Source organism: Actinia tenebrosa, unplaced genomic scaffold, assembly GCF_029948245.1.
Source record: "Actinia tenebrosa isolate PJP-AT-01 unplaced genomic scaffold, QUT_ActTen_1.0 PGA_scaffold4__44_contigs__length_22323623, whole genome shotgun sequence".
NCBI classification, from domain to species: Eukaryota; Metazoa; Cnidaria; class Anthozoa; order Actiniaria; family Actiniidae; genus Actinia; species Actinia tenebrosa.
In genome coordinates this window covers 12,909,834-12,930,667 of record NW_028292581.1, presented here as the reverse complement: position 1 = coordinate 12,930,667, position 20,834 = coordinate 12,909,834, and the positions used below count along the sequence as shown (strand labels likewise).

General features: G+C 36.0%; 1 protein-coding gene across 1 annotated transcript in view; it reads right to left on the bottom strand.

The window, feature by feature from the left end:
• Positions 1 to 19,767, bottom strand: part of LOC116292063 (tensin-3) — a 47,473-nt gene extending 27,706 nt beyond the window's left edge. Inside the window, exons 1-20 of the mRNA XM_031699302.2 lie at positions 19,495 to 19,767; positions 16,831 to 16,942; positions 16,234 to 16,271; positions 15,861 to 15,920; positions 15,528 to 15,575; positions 15,312 to 15,367; positions 15,089 to 15,156; positions 14,302 to 14,399; positions 13,970 to 14,020; positions 13,835 to 13,890; positions 12,991 to 13,057; positions 12,603 to 12,667; positions 12,120 to 12,203; positions 11,878 to 11,931; positions 11,735 to 11,793; positions 11,249 to 11,309; positions 10,639 to 10,711; positions 10,328 to 10,457; positions 9,842 to 9,907; positions 9,354 to 9,527 (exon numbers count right to left, since the gene is read on the bottom strand). Of these exons, the coding sequence (XP_031555162.1) occupies positions 9,354 to 9,527; positions 9,842 to 9,907; positions 10,328 to 10,457; positions 10,639 to 10,711; positions 11,249 to 11,309; positions 11,735 to 11,793; positions 11,878 to 11,931; positions 12,120 to 12,203; positions 12,603 to 12,667; positions 12,991 to 13,057; positions 13,835 to 13,890; positions 13,970 to 14,020; positions 14,302 to 14,399; positions 15,089 to 15,156; positions 15,312 to 15,367; positions 15,528 to 15,575; positions 15,861 to 15,920; positions 16,234 to 16,271; positions 16,831 to 16,942; positions 19,495 to 19,656 (1,582 nt within the window). The 5' untranslated portion in view covers positions 19,657 to 19,767. The remainder of the gene's footprint in view (positions 1 to 9,353; positions 9,528 to 9,841; positions 9,908 to 10,327; positions 10,458 to 10,638; positions 10,712 to 11,248; positions 11,310 to 11,734; positions 11,794 to 11,877; positions 11,932 to 12,119; positions 12,204 to 12,602; positions 12,668 to 12,990; positions 13,058 to 13,834; positions 13,891 to 13,969; positions 14,021 to 14,301; positions 14,400 to 15,088; positions 15,157 to 15,311; positions 15,368 to 15,527; positions 15,576 to 15,860; positions 15,921 to 16,233; positions 16,272 to 16,830; positions 16,943 to 19,494) is intronic.
• Positions 19,768 to 20,834: the final 1,067 nt, after the last annotated feature.

The window sequence follows — 20,834 nt, the reverse complement described above, 5'->3', positions numbered from 1 at the left end:
ATTAATCAGACAAAATTCAATTATTCGACTACAGTTATTTACTGTTGAAGACCCAACGTCGAAAGACTGTGTACATAATAGTGATTAACAAGATTAACGAACTCCTCTTCAAATCACGACAAATACTTTTGCAAATTCTTCGCAGTTGGGAAGAGTATCTAATAAAAAAATGTTGACGTACTTCGCGAGAAATTATTATGATTTTTCAAAAAGAAAAGTTGAAAGCAACGCGCGCATTATTAACAGATGACTAAATGTATAATGTCTACAAAGAGGTTACAAGATGGTTAATTTGTAGGAATGTGGGTCACAGACCGATGTTGTTATTCTCATAGTATATTCTAGTATTATTCACCTGATTTGGCACTCATCTTACTCCAGTCATCCAATATTTCCTAGATACCACTCTGAATTGATATAATCTTGAATAATCCAGTCATATTGATCACTCAAACGGTAGTAGTAGTCGTGGATGTCAATACAAACAAGCTGTCGAGAACTCCCGCTCTTGTCAGACAAGCTTATAGTTAATGTTGCAAGACGGCATGCGAAAGAAAAAAGACCTAGTCAGGTTTTCTGCAACCAGTGTGGCAGTACTTAGTGGATGTATAAACACGTATACACCTCTCCTGCTGTTTTAAAAACTAGTTTCGAGAGGTAGCAACCTCATAAAAAACAAGATGGGTCACGTGTTGAGTTCCTCCGGGCGTAACATCTTGACGGGTGTGATTAAAAGCCCTTAAGATAGGAATGTCTGAACAACCCCAGACTAAGAGCCCATCAAATCAACGCATCTGTTATTCATTCCTGGGATTAATTACCTTGACTAATCTTACGTTTCCAAGGTAAATGAAATTGACGTCAAACTCGATTGAAATTTAATTGACTTCTAGTGACGAATCAACATATGGTAAGTGGCTTAAAAAAGCCCAAGCTTGTCACGTGATGAGACATGGAACTCAACGATGATTCCTAATATAAACACACTCTAAAGAGACTTCATCGAGGTTTTGTACTCCGTTCCACCGCACACGGCACGCGCAATGAACGTCTTTACATTGTAAACAAGTTGAGCTTGTCAAGTGTTATGACATTAATCTCGAAAACAATTCAGAAAAAGTCACCATCGAGATTTCGTATTCCTGAAACCTTTACTCTTTATATAACTCTGTTTTGTCTCATTTACAACGAACCAATGAAGAAAAATTTTGGTTGCATGCCATTTCTTCGTAAGAAGAAAGAAAGAAAGAAAAAAACTGAAATAACTATTTGACCTTCTGTAACCAGATAAAAGATTTCACATAACATACACGTTTAACCAAAGAAACTATAGCGACAGTATTACTTACTTTAACGACGAAACGACAGCTTACGTCAGAAATAGCAAGAGCTAGTTTGGTAATCCTTTCTATAGAGAACACCGAGTTTTCCGAATCGTCGTCTCTTTGAGAGTTCACTGAGATCTTAATTAACAGTCAAACTCTGCAAGTCCAAATAATTCTTACTTACTGATGCTAAGACTTGACCTCCTCTGAGCTAATCTTACAAACCACATACATGGCCCCAAGTAATGTATTTTATCAAATACATGTGAAAAACTACGACCCCCTGGCGTGGAGCACAGCAGTAGACACGTGAACTAATTCATTGAATTTGGCGGGCATTTGTTATGAATTGTTTGAAGGTTATAAAACTGAGGGAGTGAGATGAACAATATTTCATATACGAATAAAGTAAAATATACATGGGGATAAAATACGTGTAAAACTACGACCTCCTAGTGGGGAGCACAGCCGTAGTCATGTCAACTCATTCATTGCATTTGGCGGGCTTTTGTTATGAATTCTTTGCAAATTGAAGTTTATAAAACTGATCATCGCCAAAGGCGACAGGCGATAGGTCATTCCGAGACGGTAATGGTTTCAGTCTTCGACTACAAAATACATTGAATCAGTCTCTACACTAATGTCCATGTTCTCGACGAGAATAAGAAGCAGAAACAAGTGATTCCAGCCATTCTTGGATCTTGAAATGACCTATCTGCTATTGCCTATCGCCTTTGGCGATGACAACGTTTTTGAAATTGTTGCATAAGAATAAAGTACATGTGTTGAACTATATTTTTGAAATTGGTGTATACCAATAAAGTACATATGTTAAACTACGACCTCATGGCGAGGAGTACAGCAGTAGTTAAGTGAACTTATTCATTGCATTTGGCGGGCTTTTTCATTGAAGTTTATAAAACTTATCCAATTTAAAAAGTCTTTTATATACGAATACAGAAGAGGATTTTTTGACCAAAGATATTAGAAGTAGTAAAATCGATCAGAAAGAGTAAAGTGGTCTATTGTTTGAAAAGGTGTCCATGCGTGCTGATGGTATCAGTAAAATATGATGATAAACAAAGAATTTTTTTATACGTTCCGCTTTATTTCTCAAATAAGAAAAAGTTTGGATCCATGCAATTAGGTTGAATTTATCCTTGAAAAAGGTCCTCTGTAACAGGCCGGGTTACGTTTTTTGTTGTCTGGGGGAAAAGTGGAATCCGCCAACTTTACTATTTACTATCTGTTTACTATTTACATCCGAAAACTCTAATCTGTTGAAAATAATCTCGATGCCTATACGATCAGGGGCGGCGGAGCCAAGGGGGGGCCTGCCCCCCTCTGCCCCCCTCCCCCCCCCCCCCAAACGTTGGTTCACATGAAATATAAATGCATAGATTCGACTTTTTATTACTGTTATTAAGTTATTGTTGTGATTTTATGCAGTGCTTCTCCCCCTCAAAAGATTTTCAGCTTCCGCCGCCCCTGACAATATGTTTACGACTGAAGGGAGACGTATACGTATGGACTGGGCTTAACCGATATGAAAGAGAGAGAATATGGTAGTAGTTGAAATGCTCATGAAACCAAAAGCCTCTGACCCAGATGGGATGGATATAAGAAGAGTTGAAAGAAGACCATATCAAATTTTTGGTTATGAAGAGCCTGAGAGATGAACAATGAGTCAGTGAAATAGTGGAAGAGGGAGGAGGGAGGAGGGAGGAGGGAGGAGGGAAAAGGAAGGAGGGAGGAGGGAGGAGAACGATAGGAAAGAGAATATAAAATACAGCAAAGGTTATATAAATAAGAATATGAAATACGGCAAACATTTAGGTAATCGAAGGGGGAAAATGAAGACAAAAAGAAATGAAAAGGAAGGAATGAATGAATGAATGAATGGATGGATGGATGGATGGATGGGTGGATGGGTGGATGGATGGGTGGATGGATGGATGGATGGATGGATGGATGGATGGATGGATGGATGGATGGATGGATGGATGGATGGATGGATGGATGGATGAAAGACAGAAAGACAGACAGACTGGAAACTGAAAATAAAGAAATTTAGGAGTCTTTTTCAAAAAGAAATTATTATATAGTCAAATTATTGATTTATACGTTCAAACGATATAAAAATTGAAACAAAATTTAAATGTTCCTCTTTATTAAATTTATTCAAGTAAGAAAAAAAATACATCAACTTTATTGTGGTTCAGGCTTATTTAGGTATGAACGATGTTTACAAGAGATCAACGAATTAACAAATGTTAAAGCTGGCTGTTGTAATGGACCTTTTCAGCTATGGCGCAATGTTTTGACATTCAAGGAAACGTGTCATTCTTTTGACTATTATTATTTGTTTGACCTAGATCAATATGAAGGTTAATTCTCAATCGTCACTTGAAATGAGTTAATTTCAAGGGAATAAAACAAAATCTGAATGATAGAGTGCATACCATAGAGTGGCTTTCAAAAACCCGTGAAATACACTTTAGCGCCGTATTACACTTTAATACACTTTATTGTCCGCATTTTCTTTTGATTTTCTTTTGTGTTTTCGGTGTATTACAATTTATTAAACCTTAGTTATTACACTTTGTTTCACGGGTTTTTGAAAACCACTCTATAACTGTGAAAAAGTTAACTAACAAAATTGTACAAATTAATGCAAAGTTTTGCTCAGGTCTCTTGAACTTACTAATTTGTGCAAATGTGTGCAATTTCTTACAAGGTGTTTCGCGAATATATGGTATGTACTCTATGCACTCTAGAAGATTACCCCTAAACTGAAAAGTTTATTTGGTGAAAAAAAAAATTTGATTTGATATTAAGAAGAAATTAATCTAGAATTATAATTAGTAAAAAAGCGGAATGAATTTTAATGTCACACAATTAATTCAGTTCTTGAACTCTTTGCCTTTTAAATTTTTTGACACAAATAGAGTGGTTTTCAAAAACCCGTGAAACAATTACTCTTAATTAATGTCTAATAATGTGTATTACTGTTATTTTCATAATTAACATGCGAACTCTGTGTCTGCGAGATGCTTTTCGCTGCTGTCAATCAAACCTATTCAGTCGGTACCTTTCATATTTTTGATTGACGGCAGCGAAAAAACAAATTTCAGCGTGCGGCTTCAGCTACAGAGTTCACATGTTTATTTAATTAAAGTGTTATAAAATTTATTACTGCTAAATATTCTAGTAATTTTTTCACGGGTTTTCAAAAACCGCTCTATTTCTTATTCAGCTAGAGTAAGCAATACCTGTTTATATCCTGAACGAGTGGATTTTTTAAATATGCTACCATGGTGCTGAGTAATATTATCAAAATTTTAATTAGATCTGATTAGCTTGGGCGTAATGTTTTCCCATGTTAGATCACGTGTCATTCCTTTGAGTATTACTTCTTTGTTTAACGGTTGCACACGAGAAGACACATAAATATGGATAAAACTCAAACAAAGAATTAAAAAAAGAATTAAAAAAAGATGGAATTCGTTGGCTTTGACCCCGCCTGGCGGCCACGTTACAAGGCAGAACAAAAGATCCCTTTACTTTTGAGAATTGAATACTTTCTTATTTAAAACGATAGATCGTATCGTTCCTGCCAATAGTCCAAAACTAATGACGGCGGCAGAGGAGACTATCCTGCCGTCCACCATGGCTGCCAATGCGTGATGGTGCAAAACCTTCATTTGTAGGGTTCAACACTAAACCAAATATTTCAAAGGCAATCTTGTCGGAAAAAAATAAATTTTAATAAAATCGTTACAAGAATTAACATTCGTATTTTAAGAACGTTTGGGCAGTATTACTAGAGCAAAGACACACACATGCCATATGTGGGCATCTTTGATCCATTGCCTCATAAATCCTTGGGCGGATCCAGGAATGTTAGAAGGGGGGGGGGGGGGGGGGTAACTATTACAAAGGTTTTACCAAGAATCCGAGGAAAAGAGTGGGTAATTGTTACTAACGACATACTGAGAAATTTGAGCAAAAGAAAAGGAGGATAACCCCTTTTACCACCCCCTAGATCCGCCCCTGAAATCTCCGTTGCCCTTATTAAGTTTTATACCATTACTGTCAGGATCCTTGTCATATTTTCTTTCGTTCGTCTGAATAACACCACTAGAGTGCATATCATATATCCGTGAAAAACTTTGGAAGAAATTCCACAAGTTTGCACAAATTAGTAAGTTCAGTAGATCAGACCTCAGTAGACCGTTGAGACTTACAAAATTTGCACTATTTTGTAAAAGTTCGTTCGTTAACTTTTTCACGGATATATTGTATGCACTGTATCTTGCGACTCCAAAAGGATTTCAGCAAGAAAAAGAATTCGAAGAGGATTCTGATATAGACCCCTTGCATGTGACGTCAAAGCAGCTCGATCTGGGGGACAAAATAAAAGAATTCTAATCTTGCGAGAATGGGAACCTATTGTTTTGTTCCCCAGATTGAGCTGCATTCCCAAGTGCTGCAAGGGGTCTCTTAGCAGTATGAAGATGTAATATGGCAACTACTTTTAGGTGTCGATAACATTAATGTTAACGGAGAATAATTCCATTTTGAGTTCGCATTTGCTCAGTCTTAGCCTTCAGATTTTGTACAAATGTGTTCTTTTCTTTTACTAAGGTCCATTGTATAAAATAAAGAATTGTACACACAATTGTACGACAATACAAATTGATTAGAATGCCACGGGTTTTGGTTGAATAGCTGAATATTATAACACACAACTGAGATTAAGGAAAAATAGGTTTGATTCAATTGCATGGCTGCCGAAGATGTTTTAGCATAGTTAATATTAACTACGAAATGATACATCCCAATAAGTTTTGTTTACAGTAATATTTTCTTCGCTCTGAAAATTTCACCAATCAACTGAAGTTTTCCCATTTGGAGGGCTCAGCCGCTCCTAATTTTTAAAAATAGCCGCAGAGAAAAAGGGCCAAGAGTAGAACTCTGAGGAATACCAGTAGTACATCGTAAAAAGAGGGCAAAAAACTCTTGCAAGTGAATATGAACTACTTATTCATATTCTCTTGGCTGTCGATTATTCTTTTCATTCTATCCAAAAACATGGGTTATTGGCAAAACGAGCCAGCGTACAAAAAAAAAAAGCTAAAAAATTGCTTGATTATGTTTTTTATTTATTTAAAACATTAATTACTGCAACAGCCAGCCAGAACGCTTAAAGGGTGTATATCAAGAAAAATAATTTATGTTCAAAATCACTTATATAAGAACAGCGTAGTAGTATGGTTGCAGTATTTTTGTATGTAGTCTTCTCTATTCACGGATATAAGTATTTTAAATATCACTATAAATTTCATTTGCATTTTGATATTTCAAATGTTTATATCTCTGAAAAGAAAATTCCATATGACAAAAATAATGCAACCATACTACTACACTGTTTACATATAAGTGATTTTGAAATTCTTTTTTCCTTGACATACACTTTAACGACAACGCTTAACTATATACAACTTTAGTCATTTTCGTTACTCATTTTATTTACGTTAATAAATCAATGTATTTATCTTTACTTAAAATGATTATAACTTTATTTACTCAATTTTATGTAATATTACACATTTTATCTTATTTCATTTAGTTCACAAGGTTCGTTTAGTGTTAGGTGAATAAACAAAAAGTGGAGAGGGAATTAGGCTATGTACTGCATGCAAGATCACTGAGATGTTGGGAATGCAAAGAAAGAAGGCAACAGAACGAGAAGGGATCTAAAGATATTATCAAAATGTTCTTGGCTTTTCTAACCAGGGAATTAGAAATCAAACGAATTCATTCATTGAGTTATTTTTTGCTAATTTAAGACGAGTCTGGAACAACGAATGAGCATCAAAAAGAGCAACACAACAAAAAAACAAAAACAAAAAAGACGAATACTATCCGGGTTCATTCTGCTATCGAAATAACTGTTATTGTTTTTACTAAAGGCTCAACGTTTGATCGAATACATAAAGTACTCCTCATAGTCAAATCTAATATATCAAAAACACGTGGTAAATATATTCATATCGTACAGCTGATTCAAACCAGAAAGACCGTTGGTGGACTTGGTAAATATATTCATATCGTACAGCTGATTCGAACCAGAAAGACAGTTGGATGGAAAGATAAGTGAACACTATTTAGTATCCATTTGGAAACAAACATATATCATTTCAATTAGAAATCTACGAATAACTGAAACAATCACACATATTCAAAACCCAATCCGTCTGTCCTAGCGCCCTTGGTTTTCCGAAGGATTTAAGAACCTACATCAAACAATGGATTTAGGGCCGTGGTTGATTTTTAATATTTCACCACATATTATTGAGTTCCAGAGGGGAATATTATATCCCCATATATTACTTTCTCATCTTCTAAATAAGTAGAAATATAAATTCATAAATAATTTGATTCAATTCTCACGTATTGTTTAGACGGTAAAAAAATGGGATATTTCAAGGTGAAAGTAACTTTCATCAATCAAAAATTTAAAGGACTTCGACGGATGTCAATTTTATAGAAGGCCATTTCAAACCAAAGCTAAAATCTGCCGCGTTTTGGAAATATTTTGGTCGTAGCGACTTAAAAAACGCTTTACAATGGTTCTCAGTCACACGCGCGAAATTATATACAAATTGCCGTTGAGGCGAATAAGGGTTTAGAACTAGAAGAAGAACCAAAGTGTTAAGCTCCATGTGACATTGTCGGAAAAAATAATGTTTTCAAGAGCACGTTCCTAGAGAATGTTATGGAAACGTCTTGATTGACGTCTACGTCATCGCGACGACGGTACAGCGTGTGCTATGACAGAACCTAGATATAACCCTAAAGACGATTCATACCTAAACTATCACAATCCTTTTCAAAATCTCTCTTCCGGCGATATTCCGTCAATTGTTAACTCCTTTGAGAATACCAAGACAACAGATGAAAATCAGCATAAGAAGAAAGCTATCGAAAAGGATTTTGGAAGTAGTGTATAGGTATGAAAGCGTCATCATGGTCCGTTGAGGTCTATTGAGAAGCAATGTAAAAGAACTTGAGTACAAGAGGAAGTTAGAATAGCCCATGTACGATGCCTAAATGTAAAATTTATAGCTGTGCCACACACAACCTTTGACAGAACACTTGCAGCACTCTGGAATGCAGCTCAATCTGGAGGACATAACAATAGGTTTCCAATTCTCAGAAGATTGGACTTCTTTCGTTTTTCCTGCTTTTTTAAATAGCTGTGTCACACACAACCTTTTATTTATAATATAAATTCAAAAATGCCAATCACTGAAGGCGACTGTCTTCTAAATCTGCGCAATTTTTCAATAAAAGAAGCTGTAGATATGAAGAAGTCTACACACAAGATGGAACTATTAGCTTTGCTTGTATCACAGCGTGGGACAATCGCTGACAACAGAGCTTAACAGAACCCTAAGCTCCAAAGATTGAATTAGAAAGGGTGAAATTGGGTGAAAGTCCAAAGATTGAATTAGAATTTAGAAGTTGACTTTTGAGAAGGGAGGAAAATTGGAGAACTTGACTGAAGAAAAAACCATTCAGAAGAAAAGGTGAAAACCAACAACCAATAGTCCCCTTCACAGTTCCCTGCGCCATCTTGAAAGGTAGCCGCGCCTTTGCATCGAAGCGAGACCGAACGGTGAGCTTGCAATGATGGAGACATGTGAATATTGTCCAAGGTGTTAAAAAAGGTCTCTATCATTGCATGCTCACCGTTCTTCTCGCTTCGATGCAAAGGCACGGCAACTTTTCAAGATGGGGCAGGGAACTGTGAAGGGGACTATTCTACTCACACACAACAGGCTAACCGCAATTCAAAGTCAAGCCGCATTCGTGAGAGCCACTCGTGCTTCCGGGGACTAGATATTTTATAAATATTTCAAAAGAAATTGTCAATATACCATACTAGGGCTTCTATCTCCTCTTATACCCCGGGTTCTTGAGTTCAACCTTAGAGAGCATCCATTTGATCTATTGTTGTACCTTGTTGTGTGTCTGACATTTCTTGTTGGTTGCTTGAAGAACTCGCTCCACTGTTTCCCCATTCTTCCTCGTCTTGGCAGTCTTCTGAAGGAATCATCAACACGGTGTCTGGGTTCTCCACCGGTTGTAAAGAATTCCTTATAATTGATTGAAGACGGGCATTATTTTTGATTTCTGTCGGATTAACAAAAACGTAAAATTAGTCTTTAGGAAGCCGTGTTTGTAGTAAGCAAGTTTGACTTGGAGGATGCAAGCGTTGAAAATAAGATCTTTTTTCCTGTGGTCAGAAAATTTGATACAGTTGGCTTTCTTCAAACGACCCGCATCTTTGGGTGAGAAGCAAAGGGTCGCTTATTACGATAAATTTAAATAATGTTCATATAGAAAACAAAACGGAAATTCGTGTGGTCGATTAATGGAGATGGTCGCTTGCGAGAGTGGTCGTTCAAAAAGAGTCGACTTTGAAAAAAACAAAGGGTTTGACTTGCCTGCTACAAAATTTCCTTTCGAAGAGAAAACGAATTCTACTTTGCAATTATCTGCAAAACGTTTATCTGGTAAAATAAAATAAAAAATATTAGAACCAAGCTCGCATGGTAAACGATAGACCTTTTTCATATAAAGCATGGTGCATTGGTGCCCTAGCTTCGGTACAAACATCTTCGTTATCATCATCATCATGCATCATCATCATCGTCGTCATATTCATCGTCATCATCATCATCAACGTCGTCGTATTCATCGTCATCATCATCTCATCATGCATCATCATTTTTATCGTCATCATCAATACATTATCACATCAACATCATAGTCATCAAACACCAGCATCGTCGTCATTAACTTTTGTTTCGTCCTCCAAATCGAGCTGCTTTGACGTCACATTCAAGGGGTCTATAAGAGGAGGATAGAAGCCCCCCAGTATGGTATATCAACATCATTATCATCATCATATACCTCTATATAATCATTACCTCTATATGCCTCATCTAGTTCTGACTTGTCCAGTACTAAGCTGTAGTCTTTGATGGCACCAGTATGAAATTGACACCTAAATATGATGTCACCACCAGATGATAAGGTATTCTTGTGAAAACACTTAATCTGATAAGAAAACAAGGAAATATAGTCAGTCAGTCGGACGGTCGGTCGGTGGGTCGTTCAGTCGGTCGGTTGGTGGGTCGGTCAGTCAGTCAATCAGTCAGTCAGTTATTTTGTTTTGTCCTACTTTGACGTCACATGCAAGATTTCTATTATCAGTAAGCAAGTGTAAAACAAATCTCACCATGACATCGCCATGTAATATAAGACCTCCTTCAATCGTAATACAGATACGTTCCATGTCCTGGGTTACATAGCTAGAAAATAAAGATTAAAACCATACCAAGTATTAGTTCTTTTCTAATTTTATATTAAGTAGAGACCACAGTAAATCCGTGAAACTTTAGTAATACTAAATAGCACAATTTCATGCAAATTCCATTGTTTTCTATAGTTTAACTAGCACTATTTTGTACTATTTAGTAATTAGTGTTTTTTTTTATTTAAACATATTTTATCGAAACATTAACCCCAAGAGCGTAACGCTCATCGAGGGGGTCTATGTCTTAATTATATTACAAACATATATTTATAGTTATGTGGACGAAAGAAAATACAAAAACAACAACAAATATAACAAATATAAAACAACAAATATAAAGAAACGATTAGTGTTTCACGGATTTACTGTAGTCACTCAGAAAACTTGTACATTAAATAAAAATAGTAACAAAACATTTAATGAAAAATACAAAATATAAGTTTAGCATCAACACACTCGTTCTTTTCTTGTCAACCACAACAAACAGAAGAACTCTTGAATGTTTTAATATTGAGTATAAAACAGTACTTACAATACGCCAGACGTGTAGATGAGTTTCAACCCTCCGTAGACGCGAAGAAAAGGCTTACAACCTTTCAAGAAGATAACACACTTCATTATTTTATTTCCGAAGGACAAACTTTTTAATGCTCTGCCTTACATGGCTATCATTAAACCGCTCTAATTTCGGCGAAATAAAAATGATGGCTTCAAGCTCATAAAATCTTCACTTTTGGCGGGAAAGGATCACGTGTTTCGTTAGCGTCTTCCGGGTTCGCAAGGGCGCGCGAAAAAAAATGAAGCGGTCATTGCTAATGCTAAAAAAATTGCTTGGAAATTGAACCCAACAACAACAACGACAACAACAACGACTGCAAAAACATGCAACAAAGGAAAAAAGAAAAGAAAAAGAAAAAAGAAAATAGAAAAAATAAATAAAGACAATAAAGACAATTAAGAAAATCATTAACTCAATCTTTGTTCAGCAGCAACTTTGGATAAAATTTACATTTTTTACCTTCTTTTCCATCGAAGTTTGGTATTCCATGTACGATAACATGGTGAAGAAATATAGGACTGAAATAATAAACACAGTAGAAATGTTACAAATAGATCCGTTACTTGGATTTGAATGAAACAGGAAACCACGTGACTACTTACTCAGAACTTAGTTTTATTTTCCCATCGAGATAATCGCTAAAGTAATGTACATATCTGGAAAGAAAAAAACAGTGATTAAGAAACTTTCCTGCAGTTTTCTATATTCTGTGATGCCGAGTCCAGCAATCGAACCCGACACCCCAGAGGTGAGTGCACTACCCTAAGCCACTCTTGATTTCCAAGGAGTACAGAGATGGAAAGAACAGCGTATTCATTTCCTTTTAGTTCTCACAATCAGTTACCTTCTTTGAGAAGGCTGTGTGACGCCTCCAAGTTTATCATCGTAAAATCTTTTCATAGCAAACCAGTCAAGAGCTGCTTCAGGACTGAAAATATATAAAAAAAAGAAAATTACTTCTTAGTTTAACGGTTGTACACGGGAAGACACATGAATATGGATACAACTCAAACAAAGCCGAATCTTATTCTCGAAAGAATGACACGTGGTCTAAAATAGGAAAACATTGAGCCATAGGTAAGGAGGTCAAAGAGGTTTTGAGCGATCACATGACGATAGCTATGACAGATAGTCGGGAAAATGTGAACATCTTACATGTTAAAGAATTCAATTCCCAAGAGTAAAGAGATTATTTTACATTAAAAAATGGCATCTAAAACGACTGTACGTCATCGTGTAATTTCGCAATCTTTAAAACCCCTGATCTTTCAACCAAAATCGGCAGGTATTGTCGGAGAGAAAGGTAAGAGTTCAAATCTAGTCTCACCTTGAGCAGACTTTGCTGAAATGCATGTAAGCTGATATAACAACACCGGTCCTTCCTTTACCGCCCTACAAATGAAGTAATTGAGGGGAAAAAAATATAAATAAATAAATAATAAACAAACAAATGAACGGACGGACGGACGGACTAGGTCTTTTCACTCATTCCTTCTATCTCTAAATGCTTTACTGCCTTAGTTTTAAACTCAAGAGTCAGTAATTTCGACAAAACCTTTGGTAAAATGATAATTTCCCGCCATTTTTTGAAAATCACTTTCGCGCGATGGCGGGAACTAATCACGTGACGGGGAATGGCAGCGTGAGTCATTTCATTATAGTTGAATGCACTGAGTGAGCAAAAATGAAAAAGCAAATGAGATTATATTACTTACTTTACAATGTACAACAACGACATGTTGAGGATCGGTTTTCAGCCACGAGTCAATAGATTTAATTATACTGAAAATAAAAACATCACGTTGATCACAAAATAAATAAATAGCTTTTTTCGCCACAGGTAGCCCAAGCACTGTTTGTGGCAACTTCTACAGTGATATATATATATGGTGATTCTATTAGTTTTGGAATTGCTCAAGATTTCTTCACTACAAAGCAACATAACTTCTACAGTGTCTTGATATTTGTCTTCCCGATGTATGGACTGAAATTCGATGCTTTTCAGTGAGTTTAGTTATATATTAGCGCTTGGGCTGAATTAAACGTCCCTTGATTTGTAATAGCAAAATGTTTCTTGAATCAAGGTGAACGGCACCAAGGTCGGATCCAGGGGCGGTACAAGGACTAAAAGGGCTGACTAGTCACCCCTATTTTGCTCAAATTCCTCAGTATATCTTTAGTAACAGTCCTCCATTTTTTTCTCGGATTCCTGGTAAAACCTTTGGAATAGTCACCCCCTTCAAAAATTCCTGGACCCGCCCCTGGGCACACGGCAATCTTACTCTACGAGATTCCAGACATCCTTTGGATAAGTCGCAGTACGCGGACAAAAATCGTCAGACACGGAAGCGACACGGTCATGGAATGGCAAAACGTCACTAACGTTATTGTTCCACACTTATATATAGAATTCTAATGCAGTAGACCATTCTCGAGTTCCAAAATAACCAGGATCGGTCTATTCCACAGACTTTAATTCATTGGAACACATAAATATTCTCCACAAAACCCAGCCCTGAGCAACAGAGAACACCAAACTAGTGTATTGGTTATACCTACCTATATAGTCTTTCTAGGGGTGGTGCTAAGTGATCTGGCCAGCCAAAATCAAGCACCTAAAATCCAATGATAAGATAAGTTGGTTCAAAGTTTTTACAAAAGCAGATTTCAAATTTAAGCATTTGTTAAACACACCTGATTGTTAAGTTTCGAGATATCATATCGTCTTTCCGATAGATTAAATACCTAAATGAAACAGAGAGTTACTTCTAACATCAGTAGCACTGGATTGTGGCTTGGCGGGTTATGGTGTTGCCTGATAATAATAAGCAAGAGGCCCATAGTTTGATCCTCAGTGACCTCACCGCGATATTTGTTTTAAGGAGCAAGTGTGGCTTGGTTGGTTAGTGTGTTGCTTTCTAAGTAAGAGGTCAATAGTTTGATCCCCAATGGCCTCACACACTTGTGTGGCTTGGTTGGTCAGTACCCCGCCTGCTAAGCAAGAGGTCATAGTTAAAATAACATACCATATATTTATCTTGATGGTTTGTTTGTAATAGCTTAGCCACATCTCGTAAGTTATTCCTGTAAGTTGTTTCCAGCCCAGTGGCGGGAAAAGACATAGCTAAAACAAGAAAAAAGGTCAGGGCACGGCAAACTCGGATGGAATTGAATTTATTGTGTTAAGGAGGGAAGAACCAAGGGGACCTAAGAGACCTAAGAGACTTTTCTTACACATGTTATGTCGGATCTAGGAATCAAACCCGAGACCCCAGAGGTGAGAGGCGAGCCAAACCTGATCCTCTTTACCTTTTACATGAATGTTTAACCATTTCAGATAAGGTATCATTCCCTTGAGAATAAGACTCTTCGTTTGAGTTGTATCCATATTCAAGTGTCTTCTCGTGTGCAATCGTTAAACAAAGAAATGATTCTCTAGGGAATGACACGTGGTGGTCTGAAATGGTAAAATGTTAAGCCCAAGCTAAAGAGGCCCTAAAAGGCAACGTACACGTTTTGGGAACGCTCCATTTTCGTCTCATCGAGAACGCATCGAAACCTGCTATCGAATTATGCAATATATCTTTATCTGCGCATGCGAAAAACAAACGTGCCGGTATGAATGTTGTATTTGTGTCTATTTGTGTCTACGCTGATAGGCCTCCGTTTTCAAATATGTCCACTCTGTACCGATGTTTCAAATGAATGCGTCTTCGAAGAAAACGTCTCGATCGTTTAAATGTGGACGCGAGCCCAAAATGCATCGAAAAGTAATACGTTTTCAAACAAAAACGCATCATATTAAAAACATACCAATGACTCTATCATTGATGTAGGTGAGATCCAGATCAAACTGCTTGTCAACATGACGTACTCTACCCCTGAGGAGGAAAACGGACACGAATAAAGATGTCAGTTCGTAAGGGTTCTTTTGCATTTCCAAACTCGACAAAATTTATCAAAATGATAACACAACCAAAAACATTATGGAAAGTTACAATTTCTCGTGTCGTTGAACTCGTAAAATGGAACTTACTTTGATACAATGTGACGAAGATGCTTGACAATTCCTCTGGGAGTACCAGGAGATTGCTGTTTGAATGAAACACAAAATAAGAGTTGTTGAAAAGCTTTCTAGCAACTAAAAGTAAAGCTAAAACAAAAGAAAACAATGGAATTCGTGTCTACTAATGTGTATTACCCTGACTATTCTGCCCTAAAAAATCATTCTATACGAAAAATTTAAACTCACTTGGCCTTTTGGAAGACGATAGCCCATGTATTTATCACTCTTATTATCCTAAAGTTCATGATAAGACAATATAACGTTACAAACATTCGTGTTTAATCATGTAGCTTAAAAAATTGTCAAATATTTCATTTATAAGAATTTATGTACAATTAGAGGTCAATTGAATTGAATCGTAATAACAATTCTACTTAGCAACGAAGTTTTTCGCTATGTCATATGGAAAATATATTGACTTCTGGTGGAAATTTTTATAAGCTTTAACACTTTAAAATCCCTGTATTTAATGAAGATTTAAGACTGTATCTTATTATCCTGACGAATTCAGTAACTTACTATTTGTAGGTGAGTGGAATTAGAAGGAATTGCCAAAGGCTTTACACAGCTTGCTTTAACCTAAATAAATAAGAGTTAGAATTATCACAATCGAAACAAATTCAATCTTCAAGGTTTTTATCCAAATACAATTTTTTGAAGCTACGGAAGACAAGGGTTTGATAACATGTTTTTAGTTAGAAGAATAGAATAATATCACCAAAAAAGATTTCAAATCTTATGAAAAAAGGACAACCAGAGTATTTAGAGCAAAATTTTAGAAATAGGCCTATGGGCTTATATTGAGGAGGTCTTAAATTCAAAGGGGCTTAATTTTGGAGGTTTGAGGTATGCACGAATGCATAGATAAATGCTGCTTATTCAGGTTTCTTACCATTGTTTCACACTTTTTGTGGCAGACGGAATTACAACCTAATACCACGACAAGGAAAAAACAAGTTTAAAGTGAGATATGTACATGCAGAGTAAGGTGTCAAATTTAAGCTCTATGTCACCACATTCAATATTTGATGTGTACTCTTCTTAATCCCAACTCCAAAGGGAAAAGGAAAACTGAAGGCCAAATCACATGCAACAAACTCCAGCAATATTGTTGAACATCCTGTCCACCTTTAAACAGCAAATCAGCGACAGCAAATCAGTGACAGCCGCATGTCTCTATCACTGAACCACCCCTAGTAATCTCCTGAGGCAAATATTTGACCCTAATTTATACATGCATTTAATAGAATTCAGGCACCTCCTATGCACATTATACATGTGCTGAATCATCTATACTTGGATATATAGCATTTTAGCATATTTTTATACTTGAATATAGAGTTTTGTTTGCTGTGATTGGTCAAACCACCAGTGAATTATGAGACGATAATCACATCTTTATCATATCAGGTTGAGAATCTCAGCTTGGTAAATATTCCCCTATATTCGAATAATTTATTGTTGAATATATCTCATTCTGCATACTTACCATCACAGAATAAACCTTTGTTTTCTATTACCTCTTGGCAAACACCACATTTTTTAGGGAGCTCAAATAATCTAGCCTTGAAATTATGTTGAATTGCTTCTGCTCGTTGAACCTGGAAATGATAAACTCCAGTCTAAATAAATCTTATTACAAAGCCCAAAAGTATAGTAAATTGCTTGATATATTTCTTAACTAGAGGATTATGGTAGTGATGCTTGCATGATATGGTTACCCATTCAGGATAATTCTTAAGTAATTTTATACTCTAACTATGTAGCAAATATGCTGTAGTCATTATTCATCAGTATGCTTGTCTCATTCCTCATGCTGGGTACCCTCAAGACCTTTAGATCCAAGGAAGAGTACAAGAACGAGTAGGAGTCTTTATCTTTGAAAGATTGATACTATTATTTCATGTCATGGTCGTGTAGCTAGGTAGATTGAAATTTTAGATTGCAAAAAAATGATAATTGAAATTGATAACTAACTACGATTCACATTTAGTGTTAACCACACGCACAGGACCAATTTTAAAACTTGTACTCATGTCTTTAAGTTGCAGTGCTATACTTAAATTATATATAATTTGATGGTGTTCTGTTTGGAGTAAAGTAGTTAATAGGCCACTTCACTTATCACATACAGTATGATATGTTACATACATGTATCCTCTTAAACTAAAGACTACCAATCATGACTGAGATATTTTACATTTTCTAGTTTTGCAGATAAGTGGAAACAATAACAGAAACATTATATCCACTCCATTGAAAGTTAGAGTTAAATGTAACAGTATGTTATAAGGGAGCCTTCATAATCTATGGGGTTAGGTGGTGGGGTGGGGTGGGGATAAGTGGGGCTTTAACACTTTGAAATAATATTTAAGTGCCCCCTCCCCCTGCCCCTCATATTTTTTAATGACCCTCCAAACTAAAGACTTTTAGTAGACCCTATACAAATCTTTAAATTATGTAGTTCTAGAATTTGTAAAAGGACCCCCTACCCCGAGTAACTACCAACTTTCTTCCATACAAACTCTGTAATTTTGTTCTTTCTCTGACTCTCTTCCCTTCCAGAATTTCCAATTTCCTCCATGGTGGGGTATGGTACAAACATTTGAGAAATATTTTTGATAGTCCCGCTACTTGTTACTACAGAAAATGGCTATAATAATATAATATAAATCCATGTATAATATAAAATAATATAATATAACTCAGTTCATGTCAATAGGGATTAAAAAAATCTATTGCATTCTATTGTCATCCTATTTATTGTATATAAAGACCACTTTCATAAATTGCCACCGCTAATTTTCATAAGTTCTTCATGATTTCAGCATAAGAAAAGCATCAATAATTTCTTCAAGTTAAAAAGATACAAGACATGTTAGGACTCAGCAGAAAAATCATATACGAACCTCTACTTTGTAAAACTCAACAACTGCCATTAACAAAGTGGTGTACAGTAATGTATTAGGTGTGATTCATTGTACTTTTTATGGATACTTTACATCGACTGCTTGCGCGCTACCTATGTGGGCTCTCCCCTCTTCCGCCCATGCATGCAGACCCATGCACCTACCACATACATTTATATGAACGCTCCCTATAAATATAGACGGCTTATTTATACTATACTGTCACATGAAAGAGTGATAATCACTCTGTGTTTATGTTTCATGCTACCGGCTCATAACCAATATTCACCATATATCCATTGGCGCGTTGTATTTGCTGTATAAATTACGTAAGTACCCTTTTAGTGCAGAATAGTACTAATCGTCACTAACAAAATTAGCAAAAACTACAGTATGCTCCGAGAACTCTCATTGGAGAAAGAAATAAGGATAAGTAGGACTTCTCTGGAAGGATCTATTCCTCACAAGTTTGGAAAAAAAATACAGTAAAAGATCGACAAATTTGACACGTTTCAACACCTAACTGATACATATATTTGCGGTACAGTACTCTTTATCTTGAATGACCTTTGGTTGCGAGGACGCGAGTAAGGTTTACAAATTCATACGGAAATTAAAACACTTTAAAATGACAAGCATAATTCCTCTAGAATGTGTGAATAAGATTAGTCTACGACTAAAGAGGAATCGTAATTTTTCCGATGATAATAAAGAGATAAATATGAGCTGCTTTGAGAAGTGCTGAACACAAGTAAATATTAGTTATATTATAGTACGTTCAATTACAATCTGTGAATCTGCTATTAAGAGACAATGATTTTTGACAATGAAAAACCCTCATAACTAAACTAGAAGGTTTGAAATACTTGAAGAACAATACAAAAATAAACAGTTTATTTAGACAATGGCTGAGGAATGTTTATACAAATTCCTATTTTGTGTCATGCTTCCAACCTGGGAATGAAACGTTAAATTATGAATGTCTGAAATCCCAGTATTAATGATAAAAGATAACCTGGCATAGTCTTAGAGAATCTACAGGATATGTAATCCTTATATTAGTAGAGAAAAATAGTTTTTAGCTTCGAAATTGGTCACCTATTTATGTGTACACAGTTTGAATGATAACAGTGGAGTTGAAGCTTGATGATAATTAATCGCCGCAAGGCGAGAAAAATTAGAAATCAAAAGCCTATAACTAAAATATAGTAATACCTAAAGAAATAAATAGTAAGAAGTTATACCTTTGTAACATTTGGAGCAGAATTTGGCTTGTCCCGGCTGGTAGTCGAGTGAAAGTTGACCCAGTGTTCATGGACTTGAGAGGCGCTCGCGAAGTCAACTAAGCAATCAGGACAAATAAAACCTTCCAGTCGCGAGACTGGTTCTTTATTGACTTGGCTCATCCCATAAAGATTCTGTTATTTGGATAAACTAGAAGAAATCATAATCGGCTGCCATCGCTAGGGGAAATCCTTCGGTAAACCTATTGCCATATTCTGCATCCATGTTCTGCATCTAATTCAATGTCATATAGTATGTCATCCTCTGTCTTGAATATTCATGACAGAAACCACCACCAGGGGAGGGGTGATAATACACATTATCTTTTACAATAAAGAATACTTCTAACTTATAAAATCTACTTAAATGAATTACAATTGAATTTTTTTTAAGAAAAGGATTACAGATATTATTTTCTTAGTTAAAGTATTTGTCTATAATGTATTTTTATTCAAGGCTAAAAAGATTGATTTTTTACCTCCCCTTGGCAAAGATATTTTGTTCCACAGGAAGTAAAATCTCCCGGAAGTATCGACTTGTTAAAACTATGCACGTAGCATGCACGTAAGTAACCTAAGAATCTTGGATTTTGGAACATACGAAACGCTAGAGTTCAGCTTCAGAGATGTTCTTTTGTTCTTTTGTATGACAATGTTCTTGCAAGTAGGCGCATATTGATTATTTGTCTAATGATATTTGGAAAATAAGGAATTAGCACAGGTAGCCCACTCGTGCATTTTTTCGTCCGCGAAAAAAGTAACTAAAAAATAACTTGGAAAGTAGGAAATTAAAAAAATATTGTTTAATCAGATAGATATCAAACGTGGTGTTTGAAATTAAAAAATGAAATAAGGAGAGGAAAGGGAAAAATAAAAACAAGTTAAAGGAGAGAGAAGTGAAAAACGATAGACTGATTACACAGCGACCCAACCAGAGGAGCGAAAACTACGACTTATGGAATCAGTCTAGAAAAACGAATGCAAAAAAAAAAAATTACCAAAAGCTAAAAGTTGGGTTAAAAACGTTTCCACCACCCCCCCCCCCCCCCCCCCCCCCGTTCCTTATAATTTTTTTTTAAAAAACACTTACTCTTCTTTTGCGTCCATCTTCTTTACTAAAGTTTAATTCTGAAACCTATTTTGAGCAGAAAGCGAAAAAAATTAGGAAATTCCTTTAAAAAGTTGGCGGTTGTAGCTCCCTAGTCATGTAGTCAGGTCAGGTGTTGTAGTAGTCAAGGTTCCTGTTACGTCATTTCCTGCAGTCAGATGAAAGTCTCGTGATCTTGTATGCAACATTTATT